This window comes from Mastomys coucha, unplaced genomic scaffold (genome assembly GCF_008632895.1).
Source record: "Mastomys coucha isolate ucsf_1 unplaced genomic scaffold, UCSF_Mcou_1 pScaffold5, whole genome shotgun sequence".
Taxonomy (NCBI): Eukaryota; Metazoa; Chordata; class Mammalia; order Rodentia; family Muridae; genus Mastomys; species Mastomys coucha.
Window position 1 is genome coordinate 41,108,845 of NW_022196911.1, and position 24,001 is coordinate 41,132,845.

At 39.1% G+C, this 24,001-nt stretch overlaps 1 protein-coding gene across 2 annotated transcripts in view; it reads left to right on the forward strand.

Moving 5' to 3' along the window:
• Positions 1–1,831: 1,831 nt before the first annotated feature.
• The window catches only part of Sox30 (SRY-box transcription factor 30), a 35,258-nt gene continuing 13,088 nt past the window's right edge, over positions 1,832–24,001 (forward strand). Inside the window, exons 1-4 of one of the 2 annotated variants that reach the window (XM_031353363.1) lie at positions 1,832–2,861; positions 4,558–4,797; positions 5,979–6,158; positions 15,512–16,004. In XM_031353363.1, the coding sequence (XP_031209223.1) occupies positions 1,847–2,861; positions 4,558–4,797; positions 5,979–6,158; positions 15,512–16,004 (1,928 nt within the window). In that variant the 5' untranslated portion in view covers positions 1,832–1,846. The remainder of the gene's footprint in view (positions 2,862–4,557; positions 4,798–5,978; positions 6,159–15,511; positions 16,005–24,001) is intronic. The other variant, XM_031353364.1, reaches the window with a different exon arrangement.

Below are 24,001 nucleotides of genomic sequence, written 5' to 3' on the forward strand. Positions count from 1 at the left end.
ATTTAAAAATATTTATGTCTTCTTAGTGTAACAATTATATTCTGTTCTACTCTTTAAGCTACGTACTTTTTTTTTTTGAGATGCTAGGATGTTGAACATAGCAAGGCTTTAAAGATCCAGTCTTGTTTAGTATAGTTTGGTTTATTTAAGACAGAATCTCATATTGTAGCCAGTTTTGGAATGTAACTAACTGACAGCTAACTCAGTTTGGCCTCAAATTTGTAGCAATCCTTCTGCCTGAGCCTCCTAAGCACATTCTACAGGTTTAGTTGTCCATTTGTGTTGTGTTCTTCCATGTATAGATGTATGAACTTATATTTAGCACAACTGACAACAGAGGGTTAGAAAGAATTCATCTTTGCCTTTGATATACTGTTCATCTTTCTCAAGATAGAGTTGTAACTTTTAGGATGTCTAGTGATACAGTAAATGTTAATTTCTCATTTACTTGGTAATATTGAATGAAAACTAAACACAATCCTTGTTAAAAGAAGAGGCACACACATGGGGGAAAAAACTTAAAATGAGCCCTTAATATACACAGTATTACTATTTTATTAGGCTGTGGAAGTTCTTAATTATTTCCTCATTCAATAAGCATTTATTGAACAGTTACTCAACAGTTGGCACTAGGGAGTCAATGATGAGCAAAACACAAGCAGTTTTCCCCCAAAGGAGGTAATAATCAACTGGAAGAGGCACAGAATAATCGCACAAAGAAAGAGCTTCAAAGGATGTGATCAGTTGTGAGTGCATAAAAGAAATTCGAACGACTGCTGAGTCATTGTTTTCTCTTAAGTGCCAATTCGGCTCTAATTTGAAAAATAAGCGGGAGTTACAGAGACATAAATCCTTGATAAATCGTCCTGTGATGAAAAAGAATGTCATGGGGGGGAGGGGGCAATATGGTTGAAGTGTAGAAAACTCAAAAGAAACTGTAGGTAAAGCCTAAGCTATTAACTAGGCTTATCAGGCTCTGCCTGCTAAGAATTTCAGACTTTTATCTCATAACCAGTGGGAGCAGCAGAAAGATTTGGGGGCAATGTGACAGGGTTAGACTTGTATTTTTAGAACTAGTGGCGGTCGTGGGGAATACGTGAAGATCAAGACTACTGGAGTACTGCAACATCCATATGGAATTAGTGAAGGATGATGGAAGCTTGGGCTAGGATAATGGCGGGTGGAACCTCAAAAAAGAGGATGACTCTAGGTCGCATTTTGGAAGTAGGCCAATTGAAAATTCAACTAGTAAAACAGTTATACCTAGTCAAACACCTGGTCCAGTAAGATCAATTAATGTGATCAGTGATAAGTTTCAAGATGCCCCTGTACTTGAGAATGACTAGAAGACCGTACCAGACTCCGGTCTTAATGAAAACACAGAGCCGTGAGCCCAGCCCGCAAGAAAGGTCCACGCTTTCATCCCTGAAGGTCCTTGGTAAAGGCGTGGAACATAAGGGTTTCCAGGGCAACGCCATTGTCGCGCTCCAGGAGGGGGCGGGGTAACCAAGGACAAGGCCTAAAGAGAATCCGGAAGAGAGGGAGAGTGAAGAGGCGTGGAAAATGGGACACAAGAGCTTCGGCCCAGGCTATGGCGGATGATTCCAGGGTTCTCGCACCCTGCTAGTGTGGAGGGTGGGAGGAGCCGAGGAACGTGCCTGTGATTGGCCGACGGGGAACACTGGGCCGCTCATGATTGGGCGAGGCGAGCCCGTCTGTGGAGCGCGTAGGGTTCTGGGTAGCCAAGGCCTTGGAAGGGTCTTAACCGAAAGGGGGAGGGGGAGGCCGCCAACAAACGGCTGAGCTCACAATCCCGGCCGCGACCTGGCTGGCCGCCCCCTCCCCCATGGAGAGAGCCAGGCCGGAGCCGCCGCCGCCGACGCCGCGCCAACCGCCGCGGCCGACCCCTCCGCGCCCGTTGCGCCCCGCTCCGCCCGCGCAGCCCGTCGAGGCCGCCACCTTCCGGGCCGCGGCCGCAGAGCGCTCGCAGTCGCCGTCGGCCCAGGCCGCGGCCGCCATCGCCGCGGTGGCCTCGTCGTGCGGGGAGGCCGCAGCGGCAGGTGCGCAGGCCGGGACGCGACGCCTGCTGCAAGTGAAGCCGGAACAGGTGCTGCTGCTGCCTCCCGGACCGCTGTTACCTCCGGCTCCCGACGAGGGCGCCGCCTCAGCCTCGTCCGCGCAGGCGCGCCTGCTGCAGCTGAGGCCGGAGCTGCTGCTGCTGCCGCCGCAGTCCGCGGCCGACGGAGGCCCCTGCAGGCCGGAGCTGCGCCCCATGCAGCCCCGGACACTGCTCGTCAAGGCCGAGAAGCAGGAGCTGGGGGCGGGCTTGGACCTGTCGGTGGGATCCCGGAGGACCGCGGAGGCCGGCCCTAGAGCCTCGAGGGCTGCCAAGTTGGAAGGCACCGGGAAGGCCCTCGACGGCCGCCGCGGGGATGAGAAGAAAGCCAAGCTGGAGGCAGAGGAGGCCTCGAGGGATGCGCTGAAAGGCGGGGAAGGCAGGAGCCTGCTGGCCATCGGAGAAGGAGTCATCAAGACCGAGGAGCCAGACAGACTCAGGGACGATTGTAGGCTGGGCACGGACGCCACGTCCAATGGCCTGGTCCACAGCAGCAAGGAGGCCATCCTGGCCCAGCAGCCCAGTGCTTTTGGGCCACACCAGCAAGACCTAAGGTTCCCATTGACTCTCCACACCGTCCCACCTGGAGCCCGTATCCAGTTTCAGGGGCCTCCGCCTTCTGAGTTGATACGATTGTCTAAGGTCCCCCTGACACCAGTGCCTATTAAAATGCAGTCCTTGCTGGAGCCTTCTGTAAAAATTGAAACCAAAGACGTCCCCCTCACCGTGCTTCCCTCAGATGCAGGTATTAGAAGCCAATGGCTTTCACAGTTAGGGCTATGTTGCACAGACATATCAGCAGTTAAGGAGCTGAAGCTCGAAAAATAGAATCATGGTTCGATCCCTAGCCTGCACAGGGATTGCTTCTGATTGATTTGCCCATATACTGGTAAAATACACTTAAGTATTTCCACAATTTTTAAAACACTCTAAGACTTAGTAAGCAGATTTAGGTAATAGACACAACAGAATGCCTTGTTAGATAATACGGATCCCTCAGCTTATACAAAAGTAACATCAAATTTCCTATCTTAGTAGCTTCTTAGGTTTATGTGTATCAAGAAATAGAACAATGCCAATGTTCCAGAAAAATGATAGTCCGTTATATTGACTATGGAGGTTAAAGATGAATAGTAACTTTTCTGAGAGAAAACATATAGACATATAGCATTCTATTCTAAAAACTAAAGCTTTTTAGAAATATTAATAGAAATAGTAAGCCAAGCTGTTGTTAAAAGAAGTGATTATATTTAAGGTATATTTTAAAGACATTTAAAGCATATATCTAAGCATATATAGATAGATATAGACATAGATATATTTAAAAGAAGTGTGTGTCTACAACCAAATACTACCATCCACTATTTTCAAGTAAATTTTAAGCAAGTCCTTAGGATTAGTTTACACAGAACTCTGTGTCACTAAGTGTTTTAGGAAGTCATTCTTCATGTTTTCATTAACTTTACATTTATTATTTTTAATTTTCAATGCCGATTCTACTCACTTTTTAAAAATAACTTAAATACCCATTTTCTATTTATTTTATGTGTTCATGCACAGACATTTTCCCAAGTCCTTCTTGGCACATACCACTTACTACACCTGATTTATATGGCATTGGTAATTGAACCCAGGCTCGATACATACTAGGCAAGTATTCTACCAACTGAGCTACATTCTCAGTCAGGATTATTCTAAACATCTTTGCACATACTAGGCAAGTATTCTACCAACTGAGCTACATTCTCAGTCAGGATTATTCTAAACATCTTTGCACATGAAAAAGATTTTTACATATCAAGCAAGCCTAAAATGAATTAATGTGAAAAGTTCAGAGATAATGCTTTTATGAACTGCATAGGGATACAAATTTAACAAATTTGCTTTATAAGAATTTTAACGGTACCATGACTCACAGGGTCATATGTGTGATTTTTCTCTCAGGACATGAGACTAGTTTTAATAATTCAGTGTGGGAGGAATTTCACCTTCCTAGTGCAAAACTAAGCATAAACATTTTTGCTTTAAAGGCGCTACAGCTGCTTCTGTAAATAACTTTCTTTAAATTCTTACATAACTAACACCTACATAGTGCTAGGTGCATAGTTAAGGTGCCTGCTCCTTAATATTAGTTGGATATAGACTAAATGTTAATTACTGTTAGAGATTTTAATGAAGCTCAAAGAAATAAATAGCCATCGAGTTGCCTCTAATGTTACTACACAGTATCTTCAACAGCATTATACTCTCTAGGAGTCATTCTAAGCTCCAACTTAGAATGCTGAGTTCAAGGCCTATGAGGGATTTTGGAATCTTGGCAATACTTTGGCTATATTATAGTGTATGTTTTCAGGTACTTCATAAGTATAGGTAAAGGTACAGCTTCACTTTCAAATTGCATACGTGGCCATTAACTTAGTCTCTTAATTTTTGTCATATAGGAATACCTGATACTCCCTTCAGTAAGGACAGAAATGGTCATGTGAAGCGACCCATGAATGCATTTATGGTTTGGGCAAGAATCCACCGACCAGCACTGGCTAAAGCTAACCCAGCCGCCAACAATGCAGAGATCAGTGTCCAGCTGGGGTTAGAGTGGAACAAACTTAGTGAAGAACAAAAGAAACCTTACTATGATGAAGCACAAAAGATTAAAGAGAAGCACAGAGAGGAATTTCCTGGTAATCAAATGAAATGAACAAAGGCTCTTTCCAATTTCTTTTAAATTTATTTAGGTAAAGATTAAGTTAGGTTGAGATTTCCTAATCTATGTGTGAGAAAGAAAATAATGGTTAATAAATTATAATAATGATTGAATTAATACTAAGTGTACATTTTTTTAAATAGAATGTAGTTGTGAAGTATCTGATCTCATATTTACTAGGTACTGCAAATCAGGAGATATTTGGTTTTACTGTAGTTTTGATGAAATACATATAGGTACTTACAAACATATATGTATGGCTATAGCTTTACAGTTTACTGTAAATCTCCATGGTTCTCCTTTGTAATATACTAGACATATTAGATAATCATGGCAACAGAATAAACAGTTCCCACTTAAAAGATAATAAAAATGCAGTAATTAATATCCTTTTCCATTTAAAAGTTAAGTGGGTATCAGACCATAGTCTTGTGTTTTGATTAATAGATTTATTCATAGCATGATATAGTTTGAATCAACTGATTCATCCTCAGCAGTAAGTGCTTTGAGATAAAGGTTGAGAACTATGCATTCTTTGGTTTATAAGTATGTGCATAATGGGGAAAGATTTTTTTCTGAAATATAAGCAGAAATATTTTAGGAGGCAAGAAGTATCACCTGGACGGAAGCAGTGATTATGTAAATGACAGTGCCACACTTCTGACTTTGGGAAGAAATTAAGGTGTTTATGGTTTTAGCAACTGCCAAGCCTCAGAGAGTGACTTCTTAAATCAGGCATAAACATGGTTATAACTAATAACTGGTTATTAGTTACTATTACATTGTAAGCCACTGACATTTGTATATTATAGAAGAGATACATAATGACTTATAGGGTATCTTTCTTCACCAGAGAAAAGGCTTTGGGATTCAAAGTCAATGACTGGAGTAGATTCTATCATGAAATCACTCTGTGTTCCTGAGTAGAAGGTGTTTGACCTTTCCTCTCTATTATGGGTTACATTAACAAAATTAGAAGCTATGCGGATGTTAAAATGCACAGTGCAGGATTTGTTCAAAGAAATAGCATCATGGAGCTGGAAAATAGACCTTTAGACAACCCATATTTTAAAACTTTAAAGTGTGCTGTGTTTTTATAAAAAAACAAAACAAAACAGAGTTTGTATATTCACATTAAAGGCCTCTCTTTTTCTGTAGGTTGGGTTTATCAGCCTCGTCCAGGGAAGCGAAAACGCTTCCCTCTAAGTGTTTCCAGTGTATTTTCTGGTACCACACAGAATATTATCTCTACAAATCCTACAACAATTTATCCTTATCGCTCACCTACCTACTCTGTGGTAATTCCCGGCCTTCAGAACACCATCACTCATCCAGTTGGTGAGTTGGTCATATTGTAGATTAATTGTAAATATCTACATCAAAAATTTATCTCTTCAGTTGAAATTTGGTTTCTGTTAAACTTATAATTTTGAACAATAGTAAAGAAATAAAATCAAGAAGGGAGAAAATAAAACATTAAATGGGAGAAGGAGCAATAGCAGATCCATATGGAAAACTCTGACTTTCTAAGCAATTCAGGCTGAGCACCTAGATGAGTCAGATAATGAAGGAAATTGCTGGTGTAATTAAATAGGAAATATGGATGTTTACCACCTCAGCATAAAAGAACTAATGGGGTTTGAGGCATCTAGTCAATGGAACTTAGTAAGGCTACTGATCTATTAAAGACCATTTTCCTGCTGCTCCAGAAAAGGGATGGGAGCTATCCATTTTCTATAAATTCTTGTTTGATTCCTTACAGTCTGGTCTATGGATGATAGGAATGCTAAGTTAAGATTATCAAATCTTAACTAACTGTTGCATCATTGGCTTGTTCCTCTAAAACTTTTATAACCTACAACCATCTCTTAAGGAGAATGCCATCCATTCACTATTGTTGTTGCTCATGTCTTAAAGCTGCTCTTCCCAGTTTCTGCCTGTCTGAATCTCCTAATGATAAAGCTGGCCCTATGAATTAGAGATGGATAGATCATGAGTATGGACTTCATAATATTATACATTTTCAATATTTTTAATTAAAGATTTTTATTTTATATATACAAGTGTTTTGTTTTCTCGTATATTAACTTCTCCCCCCCCCTCTCTCTCTCTCTGTGTGTGTGTGTGTGTGTGTGTGTGTGTGTGTAGGTCAGAAAGTGTTAGATGCTCTGGGACTGGAGTTGTAAGCTGCTATTTGAGCACTAGGACCTGAACCTGGGTCCTTTGAAAGAGCAGCAAGTACTCTTACCTTCTGAGCTGTCTCTCCAGCCCCCATTTTCAATGTCTTTTAAATTGTGTCATTTAACCAATGGGAGAAACAAAGCTACACTCAACATACCTCTCTATTCAGATGGAAGATGTAGAAAGTTGATCTGTAGCCCTGGTTTTGCAAGCACAGTCAGGCACTCTCAGTGTTGCCTGTAAGACTTGTTCCACACTGGGCTTTACTATGTCTTTGTTTGGACTTTCCACTGTCAGATATTTTTTATTTTAGTACATGCTTCTTTTTGTCCCCTCCCACCCCACCCCCACCCTAGACATTACTTTCATCTGTTTTGTCCATTTTTAAATGCTCATGTTGCTCGGGTACAGATTTATCGAAGTTCTTGTTTGAAACAGTTGAGATTTTATACAATGTATCACATTTACACCATTTATGCAAAGATCTGGGCTGGAAGAAGACTAAAGATTTTTTTTCCTGATATTGGTAGGGTTTGTGCATTAGGATTTTCTTAGTTAAATATGATAGACATAATTACAGCAAGCAGTTTTGAAATACAACAAATGTGATAATGAGACTTTGTCAGCTACTTTTTTAAAAAAGATTTATTTTTATTTATGTGTATGAGTACACTGTAGCTATATAGATGGCCGTGATCTATCTATCTATCTATCTATCTATCTATCTATCTATCTATCTATCTATCTATCTATCTATGTGTGTGTGTGGCTGCTGTTGATCTCAGGATCTCTGCCGGCCCCTCTTGCTCTGGCCCAGCTCGCTCTGGCCCCACTCGCTCCGGCCTGCTCGCTCCACCATAATTTACTGTAGCTGTCTTCAGACGCACCAGAAGAGGGCGTCCAATCTCATTACGGGTGGTTGTGAGCCACCATGTGGTTGCTGGGATCCAAACTCAGGACCTTCGGAAGAGTAGTCAGTGCTCTTACTCGCTGAGCCATCTCGCCAGCCCTACCAGCTACTTTTAAAAAAATTGTTTACAATAATATTTCTTGTGCCAGAGATGGTAAAGATTTATTTCTTGGGTCTCAAATGGCAAACCAAAATATTTTATAAAAATAATTTGAGAATTATTTTTAGATAAGTATCATTCATAGTGAGAATATTTACTTGTTACCATGCTATACAGCTGTGCAACTTTGAAATATGTTAAGTTATTTTCATCAGCTTATATTACTTAGAGGTGATAGTGTAACTAGGAAGTTTGGAAATTGCACATTCTAAAGTATCTGTAAAATTATTAAAGTTAGTTAACAGATGATATCACAAGTCCCTTAAAGAACCATAGTTATTGGCTGGGCATAGTGGCACATACCTTTAGGGAAGTAGAGGCAAGTGTTTCTCTGTGAGCTTAAGGTTAGCCTGGTCTACAAAGCAAGTTCCAGGATGGCCAAGGATACACAGAAAAACCCTGTCTCAAAAAAAAAAAATAAAAAAAAAAAATAAAAAAAAAAAAAAACAGAGAAACAAGAGAAAAACCCATAGTTTTAATCTTTGCAGATACTGGTTTTAAAATACTTTGCATCTTTGTTTCTTTGAACTAGTTTTATGTTTTAAACTAATTTATGATAATTTTGTTCATTTAAACATATATTCTTGTAGAAGAAAGATTATCAAATAGTGAGGCATACTTTTTCTTTTACAGAAATAATTCTAGTAATTTTTGTGCATTTATGATACTATATAGGCAATCAACTTTTTAGATATAGAAAGTAGATTCACTACACTAGTGTGCTCAAAGACACCATTTGAATAATAAGTTGATTTTGGTTTTTTTTTGTTGCTGTGATAAAAATCCCCAGGGGAAAAGGGGATTGTTTTAGTTCATGGTTCCCCGGTCATAATCCATCTCTGGGAAGTAAAGACAGCAGGAACTTAAAACAGCTAGTCACATCATATCCACCAACAAGATCAGAGAGACTAAATGGATGCATGCTGCTTGTTTTCTTATTGGCTTGCACTCAGTCCAGTTTCTCTACTCTTACCAGGACCTTGTCCCTAGGGAATGGTACCACCCATAGTAGGCTGCATTTTCTCATGTCAATTAATACAGTCTCTTACAGACATACCCACAAGTGAACATAACATGAACAGTTCCTCTCTGATACTCTTCCTAGTGATTTCAGGCTGTATGAAGTTAACATTTAAAGCTAACCATCACAAGAGTGATGTAGACTTAGCAAAAATGCTCTGGCAGAACTACTTCTATCTACATTATTTAATATCTTATGCTTTACCTTTGAGTTTCTTTACAATGATTATGAAAATGATACCTGAGATCGATTTTTATCAGTTTGTAAACTTACTATTATACCGTATTGATCTAAGATTCTTAAACTTCCTTCTGTGAAAATTAGGTCCAAGATTCCTAGGATGGCAGGAAGGCTTGTGTTGAGTCTCCATGACTCGTTAGTTGCCTTTGAAGCTATTACTGTCTAAGCTAGTGCTTCTCAACCTGTGGCTTGCAACCCCTTGGGGTACGCAGATACCCTGTAATCAGATATTTCTACTACAGTTCGTAACAGTAGCAAAATTAGAGTTATAAAATAGCAACAAAATAATTTTGTGGTAGGGATCATCACAACATAAGGAACTATATTGAAGTGTCACAGCATTAGGAAGTTTGAGAACTATTGGTCTAAGCAGTTTCAATGATTTTGTTCTTTCTGGTGAAGAAATTATCAAGTCAGGTTGCCTTAGAGTCACTTGGTTTTTGTTAAGTCATTTTCCTTTCAAATACCCATTTTTTAAAAAGTGTATGTGTGTGTGTGTGTGTGTATGAGTGTGTATGTACAAATGTGTGCACACGTGTGAGTGACATGGGTGTTCTGGGATGTAAAAGTTATTTTAAAAGTGACAGTTTTTCTTTATCCCTGGCTAGCTTCCAAATGAATGAGACTGAGAGTAAGGTTTATTTAACTTACAAAACAGTAACTGGGCAGTCATTGATCTATTCTGATCCTCTAAGCTAATCTGATTACCTCTCAGCCCAAGTCCCCTAGAGACTTGCATTTTAGTATTGGTCTGGCTCTCTGGGCTTCAGGTATTTTCCCACTATATCTCTAGTACCCCTTCCTTGTGGCTGAACCCCCTCTTCTCCCTCTTCATCTCTTCTCCCCTGCCTGGCAGAGGTCCCACCCTATTTTGCCCAGCCATTGGCTGATCAGCTTTTATTGGCAAACCAGAGAGTAAATGGGGAGCAATATTTATACAAACTTGAGAGAAGAGATTCTTGGAATAGAATTATGGTGCCATGTCTGAATTGTAACAAGTTATAGGGGAAGAGAAATCAGCATTTGAATAATATACATTATGTTATTTATAGGCATAGAAACTTATGTCTATCAGTATAGTATCAAACTTGAGTCCTCTACAAAGGGCAGTTAAGTGCTTTTAACTGCTGAGCTATCTCTCTAGCCTCCAACTGCCTAATTTTTATTTGCACTGACTTAAAACACTTAGACTAATTTTTTCACATTTGATAGGTTTCTCTTAATTTGACCAATTAACAACTTTATAATTCAGGAGTATGTTCTTCTTCGCTGCTTTTAGCATTATTGTCTAAATTACCACTTTTCTATGAATATTTTATTTTAGTTGTCCTTTACCCTTAGTAGTGTTCTACCCTTAACCAACATCTGTGATGCAAAAAAATGAGTAAAACCTCATTGCTCCATTAGTGATTTAGAAATGCGTTATTTAATTTTTCACACCAAACTGATGGACATTCTACTAATCTTTCCTTTTGTTTGATGCTCAGTCAGGCTTACTCCATTTTCCTGTGTACTCTACCAACCATTTGCCCTGCGCCACACTTCTCCAGAACACTTCATGTCATTAAAACATTAACTAATTTGAAAACTGACAGTGCACTTCAAGATTTTCTGTTTCCTTGATTCTTTCTATATCCACTACCTTCTGAGTGAATTTGGGGCCACAATTGCAAGCCTGCTTGTCTGACCCATCTACTGCCTAATATTTACCAGGTATGTGCTATGGCCCAGGTTGTTTTAGGAACAATAGGAATATGTTTCCTTAGAGTGTCTTGTCAAAGATTTCATGATGTAGTTGTACAGAAGCTAAACTTTCTATTCCCTTGATCACACTCAATAGCAAGTTCTTGTCTTGTAGAGTGCATTGTTTGCTCTGCCTTAATATCACACTCTAAGCTCTTCTGCTTCTAGTCTCTGAAAGTGCTTATGGCATGATCATCTAGAATCTTCTTCATGTTTGTCTTACCAAATTTCCTGGATGCCACTTATACCAGCATCCCCATTTTATATCAGTATTCCCATTTGTATACAGGCTTTGGAACTTCTGTAGACTATACATTTCTTTTACCTACTATTAAATACCTACTTGGCACATAGACACATTTTTCATTACTGGGTTATATATTTTTTTTGCCCAGCCTGAGCTTGGTTTTGTTGGTTATAGTATCACTTTGTTGATACTCTTTTACTCTCCAGAATTCATACATTTCCTCTAAATGTTTTAGTTATATTTACTACTAATCTTCGGTGTTGGTATGCCATTTAGTTTATGTACTTCTTAAAAAAAAAAAAAAAGAAAGAAATAAAACTTCATGACTATTACTGTTCTAATCCAAAAGTTAGCAGGTCTGTCTTGGGCTTACGATCCATTCTAAGGCCAGGCAGTGGTGGCGCACACCTTTAATGTCAGCACTTGGGATGCACAAGCAGGCAGATTTCTAAGTTCGAGGCCAGCCTGGTCTACAGCGTGAGTTCCAGGACAGCCAAGGCTACACAGAGAAACCTTGTCTCGAAACAAACAAACAAAAAGATCCATTCTAAGAAGTTGCTATATCCATTAAAAACTCTCCTTGACTCTCCAAACATCTGCTTGAAAAGTTGTATAATTCTAGGGGACATAACCATTTTGACTCTGAAGCTATAGCAGCTGTGGCTGTCAGCAGGCATGAAAGGAAGGGGCTCCATATTCCATATTCCTCCCACCTGAACCACTGGCTAGTGATGGATTGTGTTTACCCACTGGTGATCCTGCCAGGCTCAAGTGGGTGGTTCCAAACTCACGGACACATAGGTGGCCCTGATTAAACTCAGAGGGCCACAGAACAAAACTAAAAGACAAGAGTGTAGGGAAGGAATTTATAGGAGGAAGTTCACAGCTGTGGAAAGGGCATAAGAAAGAGTGGCACATGGGAAGACAGTGAATGCTTTAAAAATGTGTAAGTTGGCCGGGTAGTGGTGGCACATGCCTTTAATCTCAGCACTTGAGGCAGAGGCAGGCAGATTTCTGAGTTCGAGGCCAGCCTGGTCTACAGAGTGAGTTCCAGGACAGCTAGGACTACATAGAGAAACAAACAAACAAACAAACAAACAAAATGTGTGAAGGGGCTGGAGAGATGGCTCAGCAGTTAAGAGCACCGACTGCTCTTCCAAAGGTCATGAGTTCAAATCCCAGCAACCATATGGTGGCTCACAACCATCTGTAATGAGATCTGGTGCCCCCTTCTGGGGTGTCTGAAGCTAGCTACAGTGTACTTACATATAATAAATAAATAAATTAAAAAAGTGTGTGAAGTTGTCAAATAACAGTCAATAAAAACTAATAATAGCAAAAAAGAAAAGTAGTGCAGTTAGTTCTTTGTTGTAAGTTCTCATGAGGATGCCTCACATGCTTCCACCTCATCTTCCTGGGCTTTTTCTTACCTTGTTCTTGCCCCAGAAATCCACTTTTCTTAACAATGGCTCAAATACCTTTCCAATTCTCAGTCTCCCCCTTTCTTTTCTCTTTATCCCAAGCTACTTGCTGGTTTTCCTCATTAACTCCACAAAGCTGCAGTGGTTTCTTCTTCTATGGGACTGGGTGATGGAGACATGCAGGAATTTTTGTTTTTGCAGCTACCCTGCTTTTTATACTTAAATTGGTTATATGGATTTTTGGAATTTCCTCTTTTGGCCCTATATACTTAAAGCTGCTCTTTATTTTATGTAATGGTTGGACAGTTCTGACTAACAGCAAGCTTATCTTTTACTCACATATGGATGTTTCTGGTTGCTAAATATGTCTGTTTCAAAAGGTGGCTAATGGATAAAGGCTCCTCTTCCCCCCCCCCCCCCGTAGCATTGACATCATTAGAATGTGGCTTCCTAGGGCACTGTATTCATGTATTCAAATCTGCATAAGGCAGCAAGAACATGGAGGACCACATGTGAGTGCACTCATTGCAGCAGTGATGGGTAGCCCTTAGCTTTTTCTAAATGCCAGGGAGCCTAGGGCATTGTAGTTCTGCTGTGTACTAGGAAAAAAGGAGCCATATCTCTGGCTGATTTCTAATGGTTAGTGTCTACTATAGCTTGACTGCTTAAGTCATTAGAGCTCTGAGCAATTTTTTCGATCTTCCATATCACTGACTTATTAAAGGTTGCACACTTCACTTCCTGCTTATCAACCTGAACGCTAACATTTAAAGAGTTTCTGGATAACTCTATAACAAAATATAGTAGCTGATATATGTCAGTTACTCGTTGTTAAATGAATGCATGGTTATTACTGTAGGCATCCTTTCCCTCTCTTTTATACAACTATTTTAGATAGAAAGAGCACTGGAAAAGATAATGTGCCCCTTTCAGTGATTGAAATTTGACCAATTGTTCTGTAAAGTTCTTGTAACCTTTTTTTTTCTGATAACTAAGTGCTTATGCTGGGTATAGGAAAAAGAACTCAATGTCAAACACAGACTATCAGGTTAATGTCTTGAGTATGGTGATAATTCAAGAAATAAAAATTTGAGAGATTGTACAAGTTTGCCTGGCCTTGTAATTGTCACAAGGCACTTCAGATCTCCTTACAGCAGATCACTGTAGAAGTATCTGCTTGAGCTTAATTGTTTTTCCTTCAATCAAATCTTAACTCTTCCTTTAAAGATTTGTATATGTGTATTTGTATGCATGTGTTCCTGTGCGTGCCTATGTACAGAAGCCAGAAATGGACTGTTGAATCCTTAAACTGCCATTACAGGTGCTTGTGAGGCCCTGGCTTGTTATACAATTTCTGGGATCTGAATTCTTGTCCTCATGATTACAAAGCAAGTGCTCTAATCACTGAGCCATCTCTTCAACCCCTCTGAACTATTTTTTAATTCAAGTTCTTGGCTAGATCCTGGTAATAAACATAAGTAACTGAATTTAGCATGATAATACAAGCTTGTTATCCCTGTTCTCAGGAGGCAGAAGCAGGATGATTGTGAGCCTGAGGCTAGTCTTGGGCTAAAAAGACCGGGAACAGCTTCATTTCCACCCTCCTGCTGTACTTCTCTGGGCAGGGAGCCATCTTGAAATGGATGGATGGGGCTCTTCCTACTGAGGTTTAGAAGGGCATTACCTGCCTCTACCAAGGGAAGGAAGGAAGGAAAGGGAAGTCTTACTGAATAGAGTTGAAAGGTCTGCATTTGGGCCTCTGAGAGACATTTCTAACTGTAGCATCTGTACTTGGAGCATGTTTTCATTAACAGATACCTAGCTGACTCTATTCCAAAGGCTTCTGTTTGTATTTTGTCATGAAAGCTTAGTTCAGTTTATTCTGCGTGTGTTGTTTGGTATATGATAGTATCTCAACCAGCAGAGCTATCTTCTTTGGGAATGGAAGGATAAATCATGTGGCTTTTACTTACCTTTAAGAATTCTGCTCTTTCCAATCATGTCCTGCTAGGATTCTTTCCAAGTCTGTCTCAAATGGCTAGCCCATGAAAAATCCTTTTCTTTTTGGAGATTTCCAGCTATACTTACTTCAACTATAGTAAAGTGAAACCATTTTCTTGATTGCTTAATTTTTTTCAACTAAAAAGTGTCATAATTTTAAATGTAGAGATGTATGCAAACTGAAGGGAAAATGACCCACAGTGCTACTCTGAAACTTGTGCTTATATGAAAATAGAATAAATATATGTCATATTGACCAAAACCCAAATACTACGAAGTGAACATCTAGAGTTTCCTACTACCGGTGTGTCTTGTCCCTACTTCTAAGTGATTATTCCTTCATGATAACTGTTGCCAGTAGTTTTGCTAATTCTATTTATAAATCAACATTTCAATGCATTCATTCTTTTGATTTATCAATAATAATTTTATTTACCTATGGAAAACTTTGTTGAGGATTTGCATATTCTGTGCTAGGCAGAAGTTGAGCGTATTCATAGCAGTGAACAAAACAGAAGTTCTCTCTTTTCGTGATACTCAGAGGTTAGTTCAGAAAGAGAAAAATGTAAACTTACAAAAAAATTAAAGTCAGTGACTTCAGAATTGTCAGAATACTATAGTAAAAAGGAGAGTGGTTTGATAGGATACCACTACTAGATGAGGATGGATAGTGAACTTCCCTTCGAAGATCCAAGTTCATGGTGTGGTAGATACCAGCAGGGATGCTAATAGTGGTTAACTCAACTCTGCTATTTTTATTTCTGAAGGTGAAGCCCCGCCTGCCATCCAGCTGCCCACACCTGCAGTCCAGCGCCCAAGTCCCATCACACTTTTCCAGCCCAGCGTCTCCAACACTGGCCCGGTGGCCGTCCCGCCTCCAAGCCTGACGGCCCGCCCATCACTCCCACCTCAGCGCTTTTCTGGGCCTTCCCAAACTGACGTTCATAGGCTCCCTTCGGGAACCAGTCGTTCTGTGAAGAGACCCACTCCAGTTCCTCTGGAAAGCACCAACAGGATTCCAGCTGGTGCAAGTACTGCCCATGCCAGATTTGCAACCTCGCCTATCCAGCCTCCCAAGGAGTATGCCAGCGTTTCCACTTGTCCCCGAAGCACTCCAATACCCCCAGCTACTCCCATTCCACACTCACACGTCTATCAGCCCCCGCCCCTTGGCCATCCAGCCACACTGTTTGGAACGCCACCTCGGTTCTCCTTTCACCACCCTTACTTCCTACCTGGACCTCATTACTTCCCGTCAAGGTAAACAGTTTTTTACCGCTTACCTAAAATACTCCTAATGAAGTTTTACTCTGGGGCGAATTTCTTTCCTGGTGAAAATTGGGCTTCCTCAGTCGGGCTTCCATTCAGCTTTAGAGGCCAAAGAGTAAGAACCAAGCAATCCATTCAAATGGATGAAGGGGGCCACATGAAGACCCAGGGAACTAGAGCTAGAGAGATTTCATCGCCATCTATTGGGGGCAGCTCTTTCCCTGTGAGGATATGGTTTCAGTAGTGTTTCATTGGAAGCCGGTATGAGAAGCTGCGAGGTCCTCTTGTCCTAGCTGTGTTTATGTATACGAGTTGTGTGGCATCTTGTTGAATGAAGATCCTGACATTAGGTACAGGAGTAGCCTTACCATGCTTAAGTGTCTGAGTTTCTAATAAGCTCCTAAGTGATACAAGTTCTGTTTGGTTATGGACCACATTTTGAATAATGAGGGTGGTAAAGGAAAGGTTTCCAAGCGAAGAGAGCTAGAATGACTAGTTAAGTTACACACCTTCTTTATGTCCATTTTACCAAACCAGAGAATTGCCACATAAATTATCAACAATAAGATAGATTTTCGTAGGGAAATATCTTGGGGAAGCAAATTGAAATTTCACTTTGCAAATATCCTCTACTTCTCTGTTGCTCTTAAGTATGTAGATACAATTTATGTTGTGATTGGAGTACTGAAATGTTTGGTGTCAATCTTTTATTGTTAGGTAGATTAAATATTAGGAAGTTTACCTTTCTTACCAACGCAAGGCTTGTAGGATTTGAATGTGCAAATTATCTGATACCTTAAAGAATTTTTTTATAAGAAGGTTTTGAAGCAATAGTAAATAAAGTGTATAAATAGTAATATTATACTTTTTAAACTTGAATTAGATTGGGTTTAGGAATGCCAATGCAGTATATCAAATGTAAATATCAAGGTAACAATCTTTTTTCAAAATGGAAAGTGAGATGTATTTCGTTCTTAAAATCCTTTGTCATTGTTCTCTGACTTTTGTTCATATATATCTGACGAGAGGTTTTCCCAGGGAATGACTAATATATTTATGCTTTCTTAACTAGAAAATTTAGTATGGGAAAATGGACAAAATTAGCTGATTTCCTTTTAGTTTTCCTTGTCTGTAAACTGATAATGGAATTTTATAAAGAATATTTTCCCTGAGTGTTCCAATACATTTGTAATGAGTGTTTGAAATAGAAATACATATGTATTTTGTGTATTATATTTTAACAAAATTAAGTTGGTTAGGCATTTGAATGGAGTGATACTTGGGCATGATCATACCACTCTTGTCTTGTTTTTCTGCCTTTGAGTATCAGCCATTTTATTTTGTTTTTGTGAAACTCTTTTTCTTCCGATAACATTCTCTCCTCTGATTAGTTCTTTCTCATCTTTCCTTTGTCTCCTTATAGCATATATTTTTTTAAAGATTTATTTTTATTTATGTGTATATGTGTATGTGGAGGCCAGGAGAAGAGTATTAGATCCCTCAAAACTAGACTAACGTGGGCTGCCTGATGTGAGTGCTGGTCCTTGGGAAGAACAGCATGTTCTCTTAACCAGTGAGCCATCTCTTCAGTTCACTGCAGTGTATTTCTGTCTTTATACTCAAGAGAGAGAGTTTGAGTCTTCATTCTGTTATTCATTGAAATTTCAATGAATTATTGAATTATTGAAAATTATATAAAAGATAAATGGGGACTTACTACCTTCAAATAAAGAGAAGGTATACTCAAGCAATATACATATAGTACAAAACACAGTCAAGAGGATTCCTGATTTATAAAAACAGAGCAATCAGTTATAAATTTAGACAGAAAACCCAAAGCCAACCAAATAAAAATTTGGACAAAATTAGCTGATTTCCTAATCAGGTTAAAATTCTTCTGAACTAGTATGTAGACCTAAGGATTTGATTGAAATTATCTACTCTTTATAGTGACACCTATATATACATGCATACTTTTGTCTGAACTTTTGAGGAGAAGGGACATTTATAGCCCCCACATAAGATGCCTTTAGTTACTCTAGAATGCTTTCTATTGTACCTACCTAGAAACATGGAATTTAAATGTGAATCATTTAATAGTTAGATGAATTGATCAGAAAGGAAAATAAATCCTTAAGAGCCAAAATTGCTAACAAGCTGAAAATTACTTATAGTGGTCCTAGAGATGTTTTCACATTCAGTAATGGTCTCAGTGGCTAAAAAGTTGGATTTAAATGTCTACATGAGAAGGTATCCAGCCTTGGGCTTATGTATGGTCTCAAACTAAAATCTCCCTATAAGCCAGAACTACAGGAGGCCATTTTTAACTTTAATAAAGAAAATAGAACACTTTTATATATAATTCAGATAAAATATAAAGAGAAATGTATTTTTGCCTGGGGTTCTGTGTGATCCCTAAAGTATTTACACATTTATTTAGAATCTAAAATTCCCTCAATCCACTTGGTAAGACATTTTTAATTTGATAAATTTATGTGTGATTGGTTGCAGGTTACATGGCCAATTATTTTAGATGAACACTTCCACTACCTAGGCAAATTGGAACTTCCAACAGGGCAGAGAAGTGGTTAAAACATGAGAAAAAGGAGTCATTAAGAATATGAGTTTGACTCAGTAATTAAAAACGATGAATTCGTGAAATTCTTAAGCAAATGGATAGAACTAGAAAATATCATCCTGAGTGAGGTAGCCCAAATGCAAAAGAAAACACATGGTATGCACTCACTGATAAGTGGATATTAGTTGAAAAGCTCCATATAACCAGGATGCAATTCACAGGTCACATGAAGCTCAATAAGAAGGAAGACCAAAGTGTGGGTGCTTCAGTCCTTCTTAGAAGGAGAACAAAATACTCACAGGAGCAAATATGGAGATAAAGTATAGAGCAGAGACTAAAGGAAAGGCCACCCAGAGACTGTCCCACCTGGGGATTTATCCCATATACAGTTACCAAACCCAGACACTATTGTGGATGCCAAGGCGTGCATCCTGAAAGGACCCTGATATGGCTGTCTCCTGAGAGGCCCTGCCAGAGCCTTACAAATACAGAGGCAGATGTTAGCAGCCAACCATTGGAGTGAGCTTGGGGTCCCTAACAGAGGGCTTAGAGAAGGGACTGGAGGAGTTGAAGGGGTTGGCAACCCATGGGATGAACAACAATATCAACCAACCAGAACTCCCAGAACTCCCAGGGACTAAGCCATCAACAAAGGAGCACACATGGCTCCAGCTGCATATGTAGCAGAGGATGGCCTTGTCGTGCACCAATGGAAGGGGAGAGGTCCTTGGTCCTATGAAGGCTCGATAGATGCCCCAGTGTAGGAGAATCGAGGGCAGGGAAGTGGGAATGGGTGGGTGGGTGGAGGAACGCTCTCGTAGAAGCAGGGGAAGGGAGAATGAGATAGGGTGTTTCCAGGAGGGAGGACAATGGGGAAAGGGGATAACATTTGAAATGTAAATAAAGAAAATATTCAATAAAAAAAGATTATGAGTTTGATATAAAACCAATGATGTGAGTCATAAAATAATTGATATATTGAACCTTATTAAAATTTAAACTTTAGGATAGCTATCTATGGTGGTACATGTCTGTGATTCTAGCACTTGAGAGACTGAGACAGAAGGAGTTTAAAATCAGGCTTGACTTTGTTACACATTGACACTGTCTCAAGAAAACAAAACCAAAGCAAAACCAATCCCATACCAAAAATGATCCTGTTCTGTGAAAGATACTATTGAGAGAATGGGAGGACATGCCACAGACATGCAGGGCTAGTGTGATTGTTCAGTGGGTAAGACACTTCCTGCAAAAATGTGAAGACTTAAGTTCAAATCCCAGATTCCACATGAAGTAGCCAGACATGGAGCAGAAGTACCCGACTCTATCTCAAAAACTAAGATTTCAAGTACATGAGGGAGACAACTAATGCTGACCTCTGACTTACACACACATGTACCCCCATATGTTAACAAATGTACACTCACATGTGCACACAGAAAATGAGGAGTTGAGCTAGATTTTTTTCATGGAGAAATGAGAAATGGAAATCAATGTAGCATGCTTACCTTGTGTCAAATATGCTACGTACTGTACCATTTACCCTCACCAATTTATTAGAAAAGTATTTTGTACGTGAAAGTGAGGACATGATTTTAAAATAAAACATTAATAAATACTTACATTTAATGCCTTAACTTTATGGAAAATATTTTTTCAGTTTTTAAAGATAAATTTTATTTACATACTTTCTGGGTAGGCATTCTATGAGATTGGAAGATACCTTCTACCATTGTGAGACCTAGAGATCCAACTCAGGGTCATCAGGCTTGGTAGCAAGTGCCATTGCCTGAGCCACCTTGCCAGCCTCTTCTCCTCTTCCCCTCCCCTCCCTCTCCTTCTGTGCCCTCCCCTCCCCTCCCCTCCTGTTCCCATGTTAACTTACAGGAGTCCTAGAGTTTGGTGTTTTATATTTTTGTATCTAACTCATTTGATTTCAACTTATGAAAGACTTAAGACCTTGGCCTCTTTTTTTCTCAATAGAAATTCAGTTTTTCTAGCACCATTTGTTGAAAAGATTAGCTTTTCTTGTTATATTGCCCAGGATCTTCCACTGATGGTCAGTTGTTCAGGTTTGTGTGCATCTGTTTCAGAGCACTGACCTATTACTTTCCTATTCTTCATTAACACCACAATCTTCATTAATGCAGGTTTATTGGATGCTTAAAGTAGTTGTTTTTATTTTTATTTGTAGAGAAACAGAGATGTTTTCAAAATCAGAAAATATACATTAAATATGCAAGTATATTAAAAAATATACTTGTACCCTACCCACACAGAAAAAAAAAAGAATATGAGTTTGGAGCTGGGGAGATGGCTCAGTCAGTAGAGCATGAAATCTGAGTTCTAGGTAAGCAGAGACAGGCATGGGGGAGGGGGCCACTGGCCATCCAGCCCAGTCTAATTGGCAAATCCCAGGTCTTAGCAAAAGATCCTGCCTCAATAATTATTGTGAAAAGCTGATGAGGAGGGTCTCTCAAGGTTGATATTTCAACTCCACATACACATGCATAAATGCTTTGTGTTCCCTAATGTGCACATGTACAGACACACACACAAACAGAATAAGAGTTCATAGAATGTAGAAATAGGATTAATATCCCAAGAATATGAGATATTGAAAACTTCTCAAGAAACTAGAAATACATATTTGAATCATCAATGGTTATATTTCAACTGAAATACAGTTATAGGGGTTGGACTCACCTTTAGGTGAAACGGTAAAAATATACAAAATATATGTATTGCAAGAACAGTGATCTGTGAGAGGCAGAAACCTAGAGAAACAGGCCTTAGAGAAGAACTAGGAAAGAATGTTATTGAGCTGTAACAATATATTAGTCAAGTATGCACTTTTTAGCAAACTAACAACAACAACAACAACAAAAAGACACAATAAAACACAGTCTATTCAAAGGCAAAACTAAGAGTTGGATCTGGTTGCATGTGCCTGCAATCCTTGTACTCAAGAGGCTGGAGCAGGAGGTGCATAAATTCAGGGCCAGCCTGGGTTTCATAACAAATATTAGACATAATAAGTAGTAGCCTGAGCTACCTCAAAATGAATGAATTGGTGAGCAGATGGATAAAAATAAAACCAGTAGAAACTTTATTAGGGAGTCTAGAATTGAGTTTGATAAAGACCACAAGGCCATTACTAATATTTTTAAATGACTAAAGAAAATTATGCTTAGAGACATGGATTATTTTTTAATGATTTTTTAAGTGCATTCACATTTTCCCTGCACGTGTGTCTGTGTTGAAGGTATTAGATCCCCTAGAGCTGGAATTAAAGAAAGTTTTGAGCTGCCATGTAGGTGCTAGGAATTGAATCCAGGCCCACTGGAAGAGCAACTAATTCTTTTAACTGTTGAATCATCTTTCTAGCCCTGATAATTTTTTTAAATTAAATTAAAGATACTGATGATGGCATTTTAAAAAAAAAGAACAAATAGAAATTCTGAAGTTGAACCAATATGAATAACCAAAATGAAAAATTCAGCAGAGGGCCTCAAACAGAACTCAACTGGCAGAGGAAAATGTCACAAAACTTGAAAGTAAACTAATGGGTATTTCACAATCAGAACAGAATGGGGACAAAAGAATGAAGAAGAAATTAACAGAGCCTCTGAACCACTTGAGTACAGATTCATCATTAAGCACACCAATATATACGAAATTGAAGTACAAAAGGAAGGGAGCATAAAAATACTGGGCTAAAATGTTGGTGAGATGTCACAAACTACCTTTTGCCCTGTTCCTACACTCCACAAGCCTGTCATAAATTCCTGGAACCCCAACCCCATGGTGGACGGAGAGAACTGACTCCTTAGTCTTCCGACCTCCATTATGCACTCACCCAACAGCACAGACACACACACACACAAACTAATAATATTAAAGTTTAAAGGACATACAAGAAAAAGTTGTAAACTATCTAATTGTGTTGAAAAATATATTCAAGAGGCTCAGGAAATTTTGAGTATGATAAAAACAGAGAGATTTTCACTTAGACACATTATAGTAAAATGCTGAAAGATAAAGTCATCTTTAAAGTAGGCAGAGCAAGTTGGATCATTGTATACAAAAGAACTCTTAGAAATCCATACCTGACTTTACAGTGGAAGCTATGGAGGTCAGCATTTATACCCAAAGAAAGAATAAAACTGTTCACCAAGAATCTTTTAGCTGATAAATCTTAACTTTCAATGAAAATAAATATGTTCTCATATAATCAAAACCTGAGATAAAGGCATTTATGAGGTGTGCAAGTGTGTGTGTGTAATGTTTTACAGGGCTAGGGATTGAAACAAATTATTAGAGGGTGTCCTTTTGTTATTGTTTTTCATGAGGGATTTTTTTGTGTTTTTATTTTGTTTGTTGTTGTTGTTGTTGTTTGTTTTGAGGTAGGGTTGCACTATGTACTTCTGCTTGTCCTGGAACTCACTGTGTAGACCAGGTTACCTTGATCTGCCTGCCTCTTCCTCCCAAGTGCTGGGATTAAAGATATGCACCAACTACTCCTGGCTTAAAGTATGTTCTTTATGTTGAAACTAAATTAATTCTGTGGTAACATGAATACAGACAAAACAGAGAGTACCATTAAATATAATTACATAACATAAAAATACTATAATAGGCCCAGTGGTGGTGGCATACATCTTTGATTCCAGCCCTCAGGAAGCAGAGGCAAGCAACTCTGCGCTGGAGGTCAGCTTGGTCTACAAGAGTGAGTTCTAGGCAGTGGCTACACAGACAAACCCTGTCTAGAAAAATTTACACACACACACACACACACACACACACACGCACACACATGCACATTCATTCTATGGCTTTTAACTGATTTCAAAAGATATCAGATGGAACAATTGGTTTTCCTTGGGGCAGAGGACTGCAATACATAGGAATGTTATACATTGACAGAAGCAGCTAGTAAATGTGTAATTGTCTCAGAGAAAGGAGATGAAGCCACGTGATAACCCACAGGAATGAATGGAGAGTCCCAGAAGTGGTAAATAATAGTGTTAATATACACTGTATGAGTATTTACTTAATGCCCATTCACTTCTTGGTTTATTTAGTAGATATAAAATTCTATAAAGTAATAGGGTTTGTAATATATGCAAATGTAGTTTTCCTATTGATGGTAATAAAAGAGGAAAGATAAAAAGTATATAGAAGCAACATTGTAAAGTGAATTATCTTTACCATAAGTGTAAGCAGTGAATTAATCTGGTGGCTGTATTTTTAACCAGTTATTTCCCCAATAGCCACACAGAGAGACTAAGATTTAATTAAAATTGCCCTTGATCCAAATACTAAGCAATTATTACTCCATTCTAAACCACCACTCTAGTCAGGCTTCTTCTTAGACAATATTCCTGTATTAACTTGGCTTTTTTTTTTT